Source organism: Phragmites australis, chromosome 22, assembly GCF_958298935.1.
Source record: "Phragmites australis chromosome 22, lpPhrAust1.1, whole genome shotgun sequence".
In the NCBI taxonomy this organism is placed as follows: Eukaryota; Viridiplantae; Streptophyta; class Magnoliopsida; order Poales; family Poaceae; genus Phragmites; species Phragmites australis.
In genome coordinates this window covers 8,951,408-8,965,311 of record NC_084942.1, presented here as the reverse complement: position 1 = coordinate 8,965,311, position 13,904 = coordinate 8,951,408, and the positions used below count along the sequence as shown (strand labels likewise).

Here is a 13,904-nt window from a genome sequence, read left to right as displayed (position 1 = left end):
GAAGGATTTTGAACCAGAAGGAGCATGATGATTTACAGAATTTGTATGAGAGGCTTCATGAGGTGACCTTAAATGATACATATGATGAGGTGCTCTGGGCCTTGGATAAGACCATAATGTTCACAACTAGATCTTTACACAGGTTTATTACCTTTGGGGGTGCTATCAGCAAGGGGGTTGATGTGTTTTGGAAGAGCAAATTGTCTTTGAAGATTAAGATCTTTCTATGGCAGATTTATCATAATAGATTACAATCTGTTGTTACTTTGAAAAAAATGGGTTAGAAAAGAAGTGTTAATTGTGTTCTCTGTGGTCATTTGGAGACAACTGTTCACATTCTTTTTAATGTCCCTTAGCTATGTTTGCGTGGAGTTGTCTCGGGGAGTGTTTTGGTTGGAGGTCTCATCCCAAATCTATGGAAGAGTTCTTGTCTTTTTGGCTTGGTCAGAATTTTAAAGGTTCGGCAAAATTGGGTGTATATCTTTTTGCAGGTTTAGCATGGGCAATTTGGAGAGCTCGTAGTAGGATGGCAATAGAAAGGAAATATCATGCACTCCCTATTGATGTCATTTTCTCTGGGATTTCATACTTGCAGAAATGGAGAATTTTGCTTAAGGTGGAAGATAAGAAGACGATGGAGACTGCGCTTTCCAGGATTCCAGCCTTCAAAGGGAATCAGTTACTGGTATCCGATGTGGTGAAGATTTAAGCTTCGCTTTTCGAGCTCATATTAGTTCTGTCGTCTATAGTAGTCTGAGTTTACTTTTGGTTTTTCTTCCTATGAGAGCTGTTTTCTATCTTTGTTCGATGGTTGTGACTCTTCCCTGTTTTGCTGGTCTCTCCGGCTTTTCGTTTGGTTGTCTTTCTTAGTGAGCTCTATGTGGATATTTGACTCTATATTGATTTTCAATAAAAGCCGAGTGAATCTCATTTCTAAATAAATAAAAAAATCATAGGTGGGCATAATACTAACATATTCATTTATATGGATCTGCTAATGGAATAATTACATTTGGAACCCATCTTCAGAAATAAGCTCATATTTGAAGTAAACAAAGTTGTGGCCACTATGGTAACACAGATGTAGAAGGATGTAGTTCCCAGAAATGAAAAACCAAAAAAAGTACGATGATGAATCATAATAGAATTACAACCGCCTGAAAAATTTCAATATTCCACTGCTTTCGTTTACATTTTTGTTAGTATTGGACTTCTTCAGGCTTTTTTTGCCTCTTGGAGGATACCCCATTTGGCATAGATTTGACACTTTCTTCTGTCAATGACGAACAAAATGAAACCGGCGTTTCAGTCACCACAGAATTTCGCTCGTATTCTGCTTGACCAATACTCAATAGTTCCATAAACTTCTTTGGATGGCTACTCGGCTGTGACAATGATGAACATGATAAAATTGATTTTTCATCATGCAGATCGATTAGCAACTCATTTTTTACCATTTCTTGTCCTTGGTCAGTGGTGAATTTCCTCTTCTTGAATGGGTTGTTCTCAGGGATATTTTTTGGCTCCACTTCATTACAGTCCACTGGAGGGGAGTGCTTCTGAAGTATAAATGTGCCAAGGGCAAGGATACCTTTTTGGCACTTTTGTCCACCGTTGGAAATATCATTAACTGCAAACGTTGTTTAAGAAAATTAAAAACAGTATAAGTCCTGAAATTGACTTATTTCATTGAAGTATAGTAGAACAGTGACAGCATAATCACCCATATTTAATCTTCAAAAGAAATTTGATGAAATTTTGTACAAAGAAAAATGGCAGCTTAACTATAGTTAAAACTAGATATATTATTCAGTATAAGAGCACTGAGCACCCTCACCTATGACATTTTCTTTGCTTTCCCGGGATGAAAAAATTGCAATATAACTCTTTTGTGTCATTTCCTGAGAACCACATTGATTAGCTACTTTGAAAGCCGAGGTATGAATAAACTCAATGGGGCTAATGGTTCTGGAGTACTGATCAAATGCTTCCAGTGTAACAGGATTCAGGTGCCCTTCTGCGATTCCTCTTGCAATGGATGGTGATAATGGTCTTTAGATGATGAAGGAATTGACACTGATAACAGAAGAAAATAAACAATTCTATGAAACAGTATGACCAACATCATTGCTAAGTCAGTGTAAACAAACATTCTCTACTATCCGGAACACCTATATGACCACAGTTTTGTAAATACAAAGCATAATAATGACATAAATTGAGTATTTATAAATAAAAAAACATATGCTACTGTGCAGTCACATTAGTGTCAACTGACAACTTGTGTCCTATCTAGGAAGCTATGATTTTTTCCTCTTAAATGGACAAGCCATTTTTCAAAAGTAATAGCAATGAAAGTATCAAAATCTGGTTGTACCAAAACTATGCAGCCAGCAACAAACATTTAGACATAGATGTCTCATGCTCAAGCTCATAAACAAAATGAAAATTTTAGGATACGGTCCAAGAATATCCAGGTCTCCATCCAAGTAGTTAAGGTACTGTTCGTCCAAAGGCTTCAGATGTTTAAGTGACTTGCTTTTGACATCATATCTGGGACATTGAATGAAACTGGCTCATCAGATTGTATACAGGGGAATGTCTTTTCAAAAGCCATACAGATGCAAAAAGTAACATAATACAATCTTACACTCTAGCATGATTGAACACTGCAAGAGTTTTCCATAAGGAATCAGCATAATCATCCGGCACAGAATACCGCTTGTCAAGCTTCAAGGTTGATATAACCTGGCAATACTTACATCAGTGAGGCATGTCTTTGTACCATACAACATTGCCGAGTGCAGATTGTTCAGATGTTTACAAGGTGCAGCATAAAAAAAGTCGTTTTCTTTAATTATGGAGTGCACAGTTTGTGTAATTAGATGCAACTTGGTGTCTCCCTAAAAATGTCAACAACTTTTTTTGTACTTTTGTACAAAATAAGTGATGTTTAAGAAAATGTAACTGCTGCTGCAATTTAGGTGTAAGATTTCCACCCCCCCCCCCCCCTCAAAAAAAAAAAGAAAAGCTTGCGACAGAAGTTTTCAATATATTGCGGTGGTTGTAAAATAATATAATACAGTTAAACAAGTATGTTATTTTATGCTGCAACATTTCCATTGAACTTGTACAACATTGCATTGGTGTCTATGCAGAGTATTGAAACACTAAATTATGCAAGTTACACAAATGTGCATTGTAAATATAGAATTTGCAAATAAAACCTAACTCAAAATTTCTGATGGTGTACTGCATCGGTTTTAGCATACTGCACATGTGCTACAAAATGGTACTAACTTACCCTGCATTGTGTTTAACCACTCATAGAAGTGGTATCTACATGAATTATTCATGAAGCTTATGCTAAAATATCCAGAGAATAAATAATGTTTTATTTTCTGAAAAGAGAGCAGGCATTCTTACACGATTTATATTTTTATATTTTGAAATGAGTGAATATGCTCTTTTAGTACCAATGCCTGAAACTGAGGGGAGAAAGTCACATCCTGCAAAAATACACATGCCTGTCCAAATAAAAAATGAAACGTCAATAGTGTTAAGGGTGCATATGTAACATAGCATTTTATAGGGTGTTTTTTCTGCAGTTTTAATCTTCCGTTTCTACATTTATATATTGCTATTTGGCTAATGGGAATAGATTAAGATTCATATTTCTAAGATGTAGAAAGCAAATACTTCGGTCACGTATGTTGTGTAGGGTGAGAACTGAGAAAATATTGAAAATGCTAGCAAACTGCGCGGTAAAAAAAAAAACCTATAGAACTAAAGATAAAGCAACTTGTCAAGTAAAATAATTTGGCATCATTCAGTAACAGAATTAAATATGGTATAGGACGTCCATAAATCTGTGGTACCTTGAACAGGCCAAACTGCACGAAGAAAATGCTTCTTTAACAGGTGAACAACTCAGTTAACTTTGCATGATTCAGGATTTCAATAAACATTCTTGTTCAGGTCTTAAAGATTTAGACATGACTTTACCTGTAAAAAGTTTTTTATCAAAACACCGGAAGGAAAGGCTGGCTTTATCAGTCTTTAGAGTTCTCTCCATTATGAATTCTTCACCATTCCCAAACCGATCCATCTTAAATATAATCTACAGTTTGATTTGACATCTATTAGATAAAATAGGTGAATCAAAAGCATATTATGAAGACAAAGTGATAGGTCTCACAGCGGGGCAACAATATGCTATTAGGTCACTGTCTTCTGTAACTACAGCAGCTATTCCCCCTTGATCAGGATCAAGAGTAGTTAGATAAGCCAACTGTGAGTCAGCTTCGTATGGAGCAACAACGAACTCAACATCCTCTGACCTTAAAGTCTGGAAAAGAAAGAAGTTTAGATTTTGCTGTATCAGGTAAAGAATGTCTACATGGAAGTAATTTCAATGTAGTACCTGAATTAGTTGATAAGCCATTGATGGAGTAATATGCACAGCTTTCTGCAGATGAACATAGATCAGGATGCCTTTAAAACACATACTGAATGATTAATACACTGGAAATTTGGAAGAATAAAAAAACCATTCCATCAAAATGCAAGAAAATCAAGTGAAGAGCTCAAAGGGACTCCATATTTTCTCCAGCCAAGTCCCCTGTTTTGAGATATGCCACTGGACAGTGCTAATTCTTTCTCATAAGCCATTACGGATCACTTAAGACCATAGTCTCCATTTTTTTTCCTCGCTCCTTCCGCACTCTACTGCCACCCCTCTTGATACCTCTCCTATGATGACCTTACCTGAGACCACACCACTCCCAACTTGAAGCACCTTCTAGAGCACCCTGGCATGGAGGGCCCAAATCCACAGCTCCACTGCAGTCAACCCTCCAAATCGGGTCACCGTTCCACTTCTCCTCTAGATCCAGCAAAGTGGTAATTGAAGACCAAGCAACAGCAGCATTTGATGGAGCTGTCATCGGGCCTAAGGCGCTGCCATGGATTTGCGTAGTTATTGATGAATGGTGCCTTCTTCTCCTCAAGATCTGGATGCCGTCAAAGGCAAGTTGAATCCTTAGTCATAGCGCAAGCCGTCAACTCTCGTGTTGCTCGCAGACATCTAGCCATGGCAGCAACCTAAATTGATGAGGATCTCCCAACTCCTCTCATTCTTCTGCTACCGCTGCTGCTCCTCGTGTGTGAGATATTATATCTACACAAGCTGAAAATGCTTCCAATACATACAAAGGACCACTGACACGGTGTATCCAGATTCTACGTCAAGAGGTCGGACGCCATGTACCATAAACTATTCTAGCTTCTCTAGCTACTGCAAAAAACATTGCAGGAGGAAGGAGCGAGGAGGAATATGGCAGATGCGTTATGGTCTTAAATTTATCCGTAATTACGTATCTTAATGAGGAATATATCAAACTGGGAACACTAGAGTGGCATATCTCAAATCAAATTCGCTTCTTGCACACTAGAAGTCTAGAACTACACAGCTAATGATAAGGAAATGGCTCCAAACCAGTTAAACTGGAAAGTCCAACGTTTGAATGTGGATGTTCTTCATAATTGTGCACCCTGTGTTTGCCCTTTCACGAAATGAGCTAGTTGTCAGACTTAAAAGGCAAATAGCATCCAGGTTCCCTGTTATAATAGCAATTGGGGACCAAGACACAATAAAGCTTTTGTGGGCTTAAAGATTTCTACTTACCAAGCTCCCGTATGTTAGAAACAAACTACCATCTCCATTCTCATCCTAGAATGTGCGCACATAATTTTTTAATGCTTTGACAATATATATTCATAAAAGTATGTGTATTAATCACATGAACACTAGATTTGTCATTAAATATACTGTCATATCATTGTAGGTTGTTAATATTTTTGCTAACATAAATAAAGAAAAATAAAGGTAAAAGGTGTTTGAGACCATGACAACATTCAAAACGAGAAACAAAATGACAATATTTTGGCATTGAATGTCTGGCTATATCAAAGTGACAGCATACATCCTTGAAACTGCAATGTTGCAGTGATTTCTGGTCTGGTAACTATGCAAGAAAGAAATGTAGATGCTTACTCGGAAAAGGTCGATGGCGGCAGTTGTATTTCCTTGCTCAAGTTTTTCTTTCGCCAAAGCCAAACTGAGCTCCCTCTTCCTGAATGTAAATAACCAAGAGACTTTTAAAAATGTAGACGCTTACAGCTTATGTGTTAGGGAGTGCATATTAACCTTGTTTACATTGCATCTTAATTCACTGCAAAGAAATATTATCAGCAGGGCAATCTTTTACAACTATCAAATTGCTGATGGGACCTAGCCTCCCCTCCCTCGCGTCGTCTCCCCATGAGGTGACTCGGGGGCGATTTGCCCGCCACCACCTAGCCCCCCGCCGTCAAAGTTCCCCCGGCCGCCGCCGTCACCTCGGCCGGTCGGCGGCCGCGGCAGCGGTCCCCCCTCCCACTCTCCCTCTCCAACTCCCTCCTCTCCCCGCCTCCTCCCTTTCTCCCCTTCCCTCCCTCTCCGTGCTCCAGTCGTCACCGCATCTGGCGCTATTCCCCGACAGTTAACTCCCCACCTTGGCCGGATCCCGCACATTGGTGGTTGGATCTGCCCCTTTGGCAGTCGGATCCGCCCTATTGTGGGGTGAGCCGACCTCTGATTTGCAGGGGCGCTGCCTCATCAGCGAGCTTCGGGATGGGCGTGGACAGACGGTCCAGTAGGCACGTTCAGCCTGCTGTTATTCCTTGGGCAGTCCGCCCTCCGCATCGTGTAGTGGCCTGCAGATGTGAAGAACAAATCGTGCTGGCGGCGAGGACGGGCTCGTAGCCCGGTGGAAGCTTGCTCCGGTGGAGCGCTTCCCGCCCGAGTTCGATCCCTGGGATCGGACTCGGGTGTCTCACCGGGATTTATTCCCAAAAATAAATTTGCAGTATCCTCAGGCGTCTATGGACCACAAGGGGAGGCGACGCGCCCGTCGCTAGCGGAGCTGGAATCTTCGTGAATCTCTGTTAGACGTGGGTTGGTATAGGTTCTAGTTCTAGCGTGCGCTCTAGGGGTGTGTTGGTGTGTGTAGTGTGCGTTGTGTTCGGGCGTTCGTTCAGATACTACAACTTGTCCCCTAGATCTGAGGAATCAAAAAAAAAAAAAAAATCGTGCTGGCGGCGGGCTAACCATCCAACGTTCCCGGTCAGTTTGGGTCGGCGGCATCGTGGTATTGGTCAACGGCGGTTGCTACTGTCGCGGTGCATCAGTGCGGTGGGCGGGCCGGAGGTGGCAGTCGTCCATGTTGCTTTTGGTCAGCTACTGGCTGTCTATGGCCCTTGTGCGCCATACGGCCATCTCTCGTTGGTGGGTGTTGGCCCTCAGTGCTTCTTACGGTGGCCGACAGCCGTTGAAGACGACGTTGGTGCTACCCTGGCGATCATGTTGTGCATTGCTGTGGGCCGAGGCTCCGCCCCCGGTCATCTCTTCTTGGCGGATGCTTTGTGCTCTAGTGTTGCTGGTTGATCTCTTGCTTTGGTCTGGTTGTTCCGCCGTGCCTCTGGCTTCAGGGGTTGTGCTGTAGAAGGGGGAAGGGCGAAAACCCTAACAGGCTTCATGCCTTGTCAACGACGGTGATGCCCGCAGGCGTCATAACCTCCTTAGAGGCGTCGTGACAAAGCTTCCCCTGGGATCTCTCTGGGTGAAAATCCTATTCGGCTTCCCGAATGAACAACAATGGTTCCTTCACCACTACCTTCCTGAAGGCGTTGTTTCGAAGAATCCCTCTATTATTTGGTGCTACAGTTGACGACACTCCTTGCAGGGCACACCATCCTCCATTGCTGTTCCGACCCCTTCGTTCTCCTGATCGATAGGGCTCCCCATCACCTTTCGGCGCTTCACGGCCATGGCTATGTTCCGATGTCCTAGGACCCGTCTTTGAGCTTGCAGTTTGGTGTGGGAGCCGCCGACCGAGTCGGGTAGCCAGGTGTGGGAGCAAAGCTCCGCCTGTTGATTTGTCGGGCTGTCCTAATCGAGATGCTAGCAGGGCATAGTTGCTTGCGGAGTAGTATTATTTGGTGTGGATGATGTTTGTTGTGTGGTTGCCGAGTTGTACCTGCTTTTTGTACCTTCGTCGTCCGGTTGTTATGGGGGATTTGGGTTTCTTTCTTTTTTTCTTCTTTGTCCTGTGTGTGAGCTGAGCTCCATGGGTTATATTGCAGTACAATATCGCGCAACTCTCCTGCGTGTTATAGAAAAAAAAAGAAAAAAAGTGCTAATGGGCTATGAGTATAACTATAATATGTTTTAGGTAATAAGGACAGGCCAGCTCCATTGTGACCTTAAAACAAGGCAGCTAAAACACAGTGCTACTAATTCAAAGACACAATTAAAGAGAAATGTCTCATATTTACTAACAAATTATATAATCCCAAATCACCAGAAGTCATTACCATCAAGGCACATTAGCTGACAGGTGCTAAATCATGCAACTACACACACAAAAGCAAAGAACAGAACTCTAATTTCATGAAAAAAAAATAGCATCACAATACGAATTGGCATACCTGTGTCTCTCTTTATCCGTGGCCGCCTTGCAAGGCATGCTGCCACCATCAAAGACGACGACGGGGACAACCTTGTAATGCCGCAGGAGGTTGATGTGGTGCATGAAATAGCTGATGTAGCGCCTGGCAGAGCCGCTCTTGGGGTCCATGCACAACTCCATACTGCAGGAATAGGCTGTACCATAAATAAAATACAATAAAAAAGAAAAAAATGTTAAAAAAAGCTGCCAAAGATCCCTATCTTTAAAATAAATTGAAACAAAGCAATCTAATCGAACCTCCTTTGTGGAGCCAGGAGTATGCATCGATGCCGACCTGCCAACGCAACGCAAAGTGCCAAGAAATCAATAAAAAAGAAAATGTAAAAGAAACTACAGAGAGAAAGGTGAGATGGGGGATCTATTTACCCGTTTGCCGGCGTACTTCTTGATGTGCACCGGCTCGATGAATGGCTTCAGGAAGCGGAGAAGATTGGGGATCCCCATCAGTATGCGAAAATAATCACAAGCCAACTGATTGTTCCGGGAAGGTTTGGATTGGGTTTTTTGGAGACGGCTGGGGAGAAGCAGGCGGAGGAAGAAATGGGGGCGCTCAAGTGCCGAGGGCTACCAAGTCACTGACAGGTATAGGCGGTAGTGTGGGTCCCACAAGTGTCAAGGCAGTGCGCGGGTGGGAACCGCGTTTTTGTTTCGCGCGCACCGGATTAGTTCCCGCGCTTCCCTCACGTGTGAACAAACCACGTGTCAACTCAAACAGGGAATTTTTTTTAGAAAATAGATAAGTATCCGGTCTTTTTATGCGTACAGTCAACACCATTTGATTATTATAAAATACTGATATAAGTAGCTAACATCATACGAAAAGGAAACAAAGTAAAACTATTAAGTATCATGAAGCTTGCAATATATAACTATATGGTCACCCGTACTTAAGGAAGAGATCTAATGCCATTACCTCTAACATATGATAAATCATCAGAAACTCTTCCCTAGATCCTCACTGTGAAAAAGTCTCTAGAACCTTAACCAGTAAGTTTCTCTGAAAAGCGTCTGCATAAATGACATAATTGTTTTTTATGAAACACCATATCATTACAACAGAGCCAAATAATCCAAAACATTACCGAAATCCCAACTAATATTCTTCTATTTTCTTAACTTTTATCTCCTGTAACCAAGTATCGATCATATGTGACATGTTCCTTAGTTTTTTAATCTCTAATGCTATTCTGATTATATTACCAGATAGTGTTAGCTAAGGAATATTCAAAGAAAAGTGTTAAATAGACTAATTACTAGAAAATAGTGCGCCCTTGGCGCGCCGTATGGCCCGTCGCCAAGACAATAGTATGTAATAAGTCCCAATAAAATTTTCTCATCTTCATCTGTGTTGGATCAGAGATAGCCAACAAATGTTTTATGAATGCATTATGGACATATATTTTATTGAATAAAAATATGTCACAGATGCATAGAAGCATTAGAAAGTTATGAACCTATGAATACTACTATAATAAGAAAGTTATAATTGTATAGTTCACGAGCTAAAAATTGCTCACCAATCTATTACGAAAATCAACAATTAAAATCATCTATGTGATTATTCCAGTGGAAATATCCATTTCTCTCCTACAACCCTTTACGAGGGTTCATGACTTCACCCTACGACATTATATTGTGAATTCAAACAAACAAATACATGTTAGCTGAAAGCACGTGGCAACGCCGGTGACTGATACAATAGCAATGAAGTAGATCTATATTCAACCTCATAATCTCCATCTGACGCGTAGTCCACTGCACAAGGCAAAGGAAAGGCCAACAACCTTTGAACTACCCACCTATTGTCTAAATCTAGCGGTGGTGCCTAGGGTTTCGAGGATTAGTCTAATGCTTCGAAATGAGATCTATTATGTTTTTTTGTTGATGCCATTTTTATTTGTGTTATTCTCAACATTGAGAGTAAAAGTAAAAAAACTAATAAAAATAGAGAACAACCAACAAAAATGTTAATGCATATTAAATCAGATCCACATGGAGCTATATTTCGCAAACAAATCCCGCTTTTGCCATGGCATCACGGAGAGTGATCAGGTCAAGAGTGTTATTACCTTGCGTGTGAGCGCCCGCAGTGAATAAGACATGTGTGAGCTGGAGAACGAGACCCAAAAGAGAGCAAGGGTTCCAATATGATACCTACAACAGCTCTGATTGCTCAAAGGCACTTATTTAACCTTGATTAAATTAAATGTAAGTTCTATACCAAATTATACCATGGGAATATATTTGTTGCCATAAACGGTTCATCAGAAAATGGAAACTACTAGATCAAATTTCTTTTTGCATGGGCTATGGCAAATGTATAGATACTACATGATTAAGGTGGGTGTGTCTCAGCATTTCAAACATATCTTCATATTTGATATGATATAATTCTTCAATTTATATCTAATCTCAATTGGCATACATAATCCTCCTACATCAAAAGTACTTGCATATACTGTCTAATTTGGCCAAACTGTTTGGACCTAGTCCAATAATTTAGCTGGCATATTTGACGGCCATGAGACCGATGCATGGAATTGACCAATGTTTTAGAGAACATGGATTAAACATTGTTATCGAGTTACTTGCACAGCCATTCTTATTAAGCCTAATGAATCAAAGTGTGAATCCAAATCAAACTAAAATTCGAATGATAGTAAGACTCGGGACTTAGCCTCATAATTCACATCCCAATGATAATAAAACTCAGTGTGCACCTCCAAATGATAGTAAATCTTGGGACTTAGCCACATTATCATTGCACATTAGCATCACTTTTGGAATTTGTGAACAGTAGGCTGCTAGTTGCATCATTAATAAACTTCAATGAAAATATGGATAAAACAGCTACAAAGCAATGCATTGGAGTCTTATAAATAATAATTTTGCACATGTTAAAGAAACAATTGAGCCAAGATCTCGTGGAGGTTAGTTCAGTATGAGTTTTATTTCTATTGATCTAATGTTGTTAATAATTTCAGCTTGCCTGGTAGCAACGTTTATTTTGAGCCACTTGACAATTTGTAGCTGTTCAAATTTGTCCATATTGTTATGTTTCACTAGACATATAGAGTCAATAACAATTGTTCGATGTATCAAACATCTTTCACTGGGGATTGACCTTTTGTGTTGAAAGCTTACATATGCAACTACACTATCTTAATTACTGCTTTACCGTGTTGTGCTTTAGCCTTGAGAACTTTCATCAGTATGTACTGATTTTGGACAAGTTAAAGAAACATGGAGAAGTAAATATAGATGCACGCGAAAACATCATTCCAGCCTAAGAGACGGAGCACAAACGAGTCACGAGAGCAAGAGATTTTTCATAAATAGAGGATGCAAGAAGTGAGGGAAGCGGGAAGGGGAAGGGGAGGAGCGAGTGGCCGGGCACCAGCCTTTGGTATCGGAGAGGAGGAAGTGGCCGGGCACCGGCCGTCAGATCGAGGAGGTATCCTGTTGACCGCATTTAGATAGTAGAGATGATTAAAAAAACGGATTTGAGGTTATCCTTCTAGTTTCTTTTGACCAAATTATTTTTGGTCAAAATCATCCTACGACCTATATATAAGACGATTTTTATTTTTAACGGGAGCTTTAGTTGCAAAAAGCCACTCGTTTAGGATACTGATGAGTTGGTTTAGCATTTGTTTGTACATCGATTGGACAGTAAATAGTCCTTTCCCATTCAGATTCTATTTGTAAATGTCTCTATCATTAGAGAGTTGGATATAAACAAGTTCTAACGTCATTTGTTGTCATTCAATTAGCTTGTTCTCAGTGATCGGTCGACTAAAGGATAAATTAAGATGTATGTTTCTTGTAACTTTCACTATTGTGGCTTGTTTATGTCTCACCACCTAGTATAATAAGGGATAAAGTTGGCTTAGTGGGTATTTATCCAGCCAAATATCATTCCAAAAACGAGTTTGCTTTCCATTCTGTACTTAAAAAGACCCTAATTAAGAAAATCATTTTTAAATTTCATAAGGCCAGTTCAGAAATGAGAATCTCCTAGCTGTCCTTGAACTTATTTGAGCATCTTGTAGCTAAGATACTTATTCCTGAGCAGTTATTGCCAAATCTCATCCTCATTAAGCAGCTTAAAAAACTATTTGCTTAGGAGGCAAATATTCTTGACCGAAAGGTTGGTAATTCCCAAGCCCTCTTGGGTTGGCAAAGAATATCCCATCGTACTGGTTTATATTTTTTCTTGTGATTGTCTCCTTGCCAGAAAAACCTGGATCGTAGATAATCCAGCCTTTCAAGAACTCCCCATAAAATCTCAAAGAAAGATATCATAAAAATTGGAGGAGTACCGAGGACCAAATTAAAAAGCACTAAACAACATCCAGCTGACATTATCTTCCCTTTCCAACTACTCAATTTCTGTTCGAATTTATTTTCAACCCCCTTCCAATCAGTATTTCTTAATTTTCGGTGATACATTGAAATGCCATTAAAAAATATGTATTAGTATTACACCCAAATAAATGTGTGTATTAATCTTCGCATTCCTTAATATTACTGTAGCAAAACAACTCACTTTTGTATGAGACTCAAGCAGGGAATTGGGCTGTGTCGGCCAGTTTCCGGCTTTTCAGGCTGTGGCAGGACGACATGAGGAGTTGTGCATGCCGTGCTAGCGAGGCCATGGTTCTAACGGTCATAGACACCGCACGTGATGACGCCCTTGATAACAAGCTTGGTGAGTTCTTTTGGCATCGCCGTAGCAACGTCTGTAGCTCCTCAGCACCCAACTTTATGGACTCGCCGCGCGACTCCATAATATGTAACAGTCCAAAACTAGAAACCGTAATGTCTAAAGTATAATAAGAGTGGCTTTTGAAATTTTCCTGGATTTTCTTGAGCTTTTTTTGACCTTTTGTAAATTTCAAAAAACATTTCATGATTTCATAGCATCCGAATAATTAAAGAGACAAATGTTAAAACGTAAATCATGAAAATTTAACAGTAGCTTCCTTGACATCCTTATAATTTTTAGTGATTTAACTGAACCAATTTCGAAGCCACTTGATTCTGCAATGAAATTGATAAAAAAATGCTTGTAAATCACCTGCAGTACTGGGCCGACCTACTGGCCTAACCCATCCTTCCCTTTTCAGACCCAGCCACGGTTCTCTCCTTCTCCTTCTCCTTTCCCTTTCCAAGCTGCTTCGCAAGGCCCAACAGTGGACTTGCCGACCTTCTGGTTCATCTACTTCCACCCGCCTTAGGCTTATGCATAGGCTAGCTTAGGCTTAACTGTACACATAAACTCATATCCATATAAGATCATCTTTAATCATATTTTCTTCATTTTGTTTCTTT

At 40.4% G+C, this 13,904-nt stretch overlaps 1 protein-coding gene across 1 annotated transcript; it reads right to left on the bottom strand.

Annotated features, from left to right (window-relative positions):
• Window positions 1-1,024: 1,024 nt before the first annotated feature.
• LOC133905283 (exonuclease 1) lies at window positions 1,025-9,132 on the bottom strand. The gene is made up of 12 exons (XM_062347041.1): window positions 8,937-9,132; window positions 8,808-8,844; window positions 8,530-8,704; window positions 6,056-6,134; window positions 4,424-4,468; window positions 4,199-4,348; window positions 4,006-4,120; window positions 3,427-3,527; window positions 2,651-2,748; window positions 2,461-2,553; window positions 1,838-2,052; window positions 1,025-1,630 (listed from the first exon to the last, which is right to left on the bottom strand). The coding sequence occupies exons 1-12, from the start codon at window positions 9,012-9,014 to the stop codon at window positions 1,200-1,202; spliced, it is 1,617 nt and encodes a 538-aa protein (XP_062203025.1). The 5' UTR covers window positions 9,015-9,132; the 3' UTR covers window positions 1,025-1,199.
• Between the last annotated feature and the right edge of the window lie 4,772 nt (window positions 9,133-13,904).

Excerpts from the sequence above, each read along its gene's own strand:
- LOC133905283 (XM_062347041.1), bottom strand. The coding sequence starts at position 9,014 with ATGGGGATCCCCAATCTTCTCCGCTTCCTGAAGCCATTCATCGAGCCG. Across the intron at positions 8,845-8,936 it reads AGAAGTACGCCGGCAAACGG|GTCGGCATCGATGCATACTC; the intron begins GTAAATAGATCC and ends TTGCGTTGGCAG. Across the intron at positions 2,554-2,650 it reads GTGTTCAATCATGCTAGAGT|ATATGATGTCAAAAGCAAGT; the intron begins GTAAGATTGTAT and ends TCAATGTCCCAG.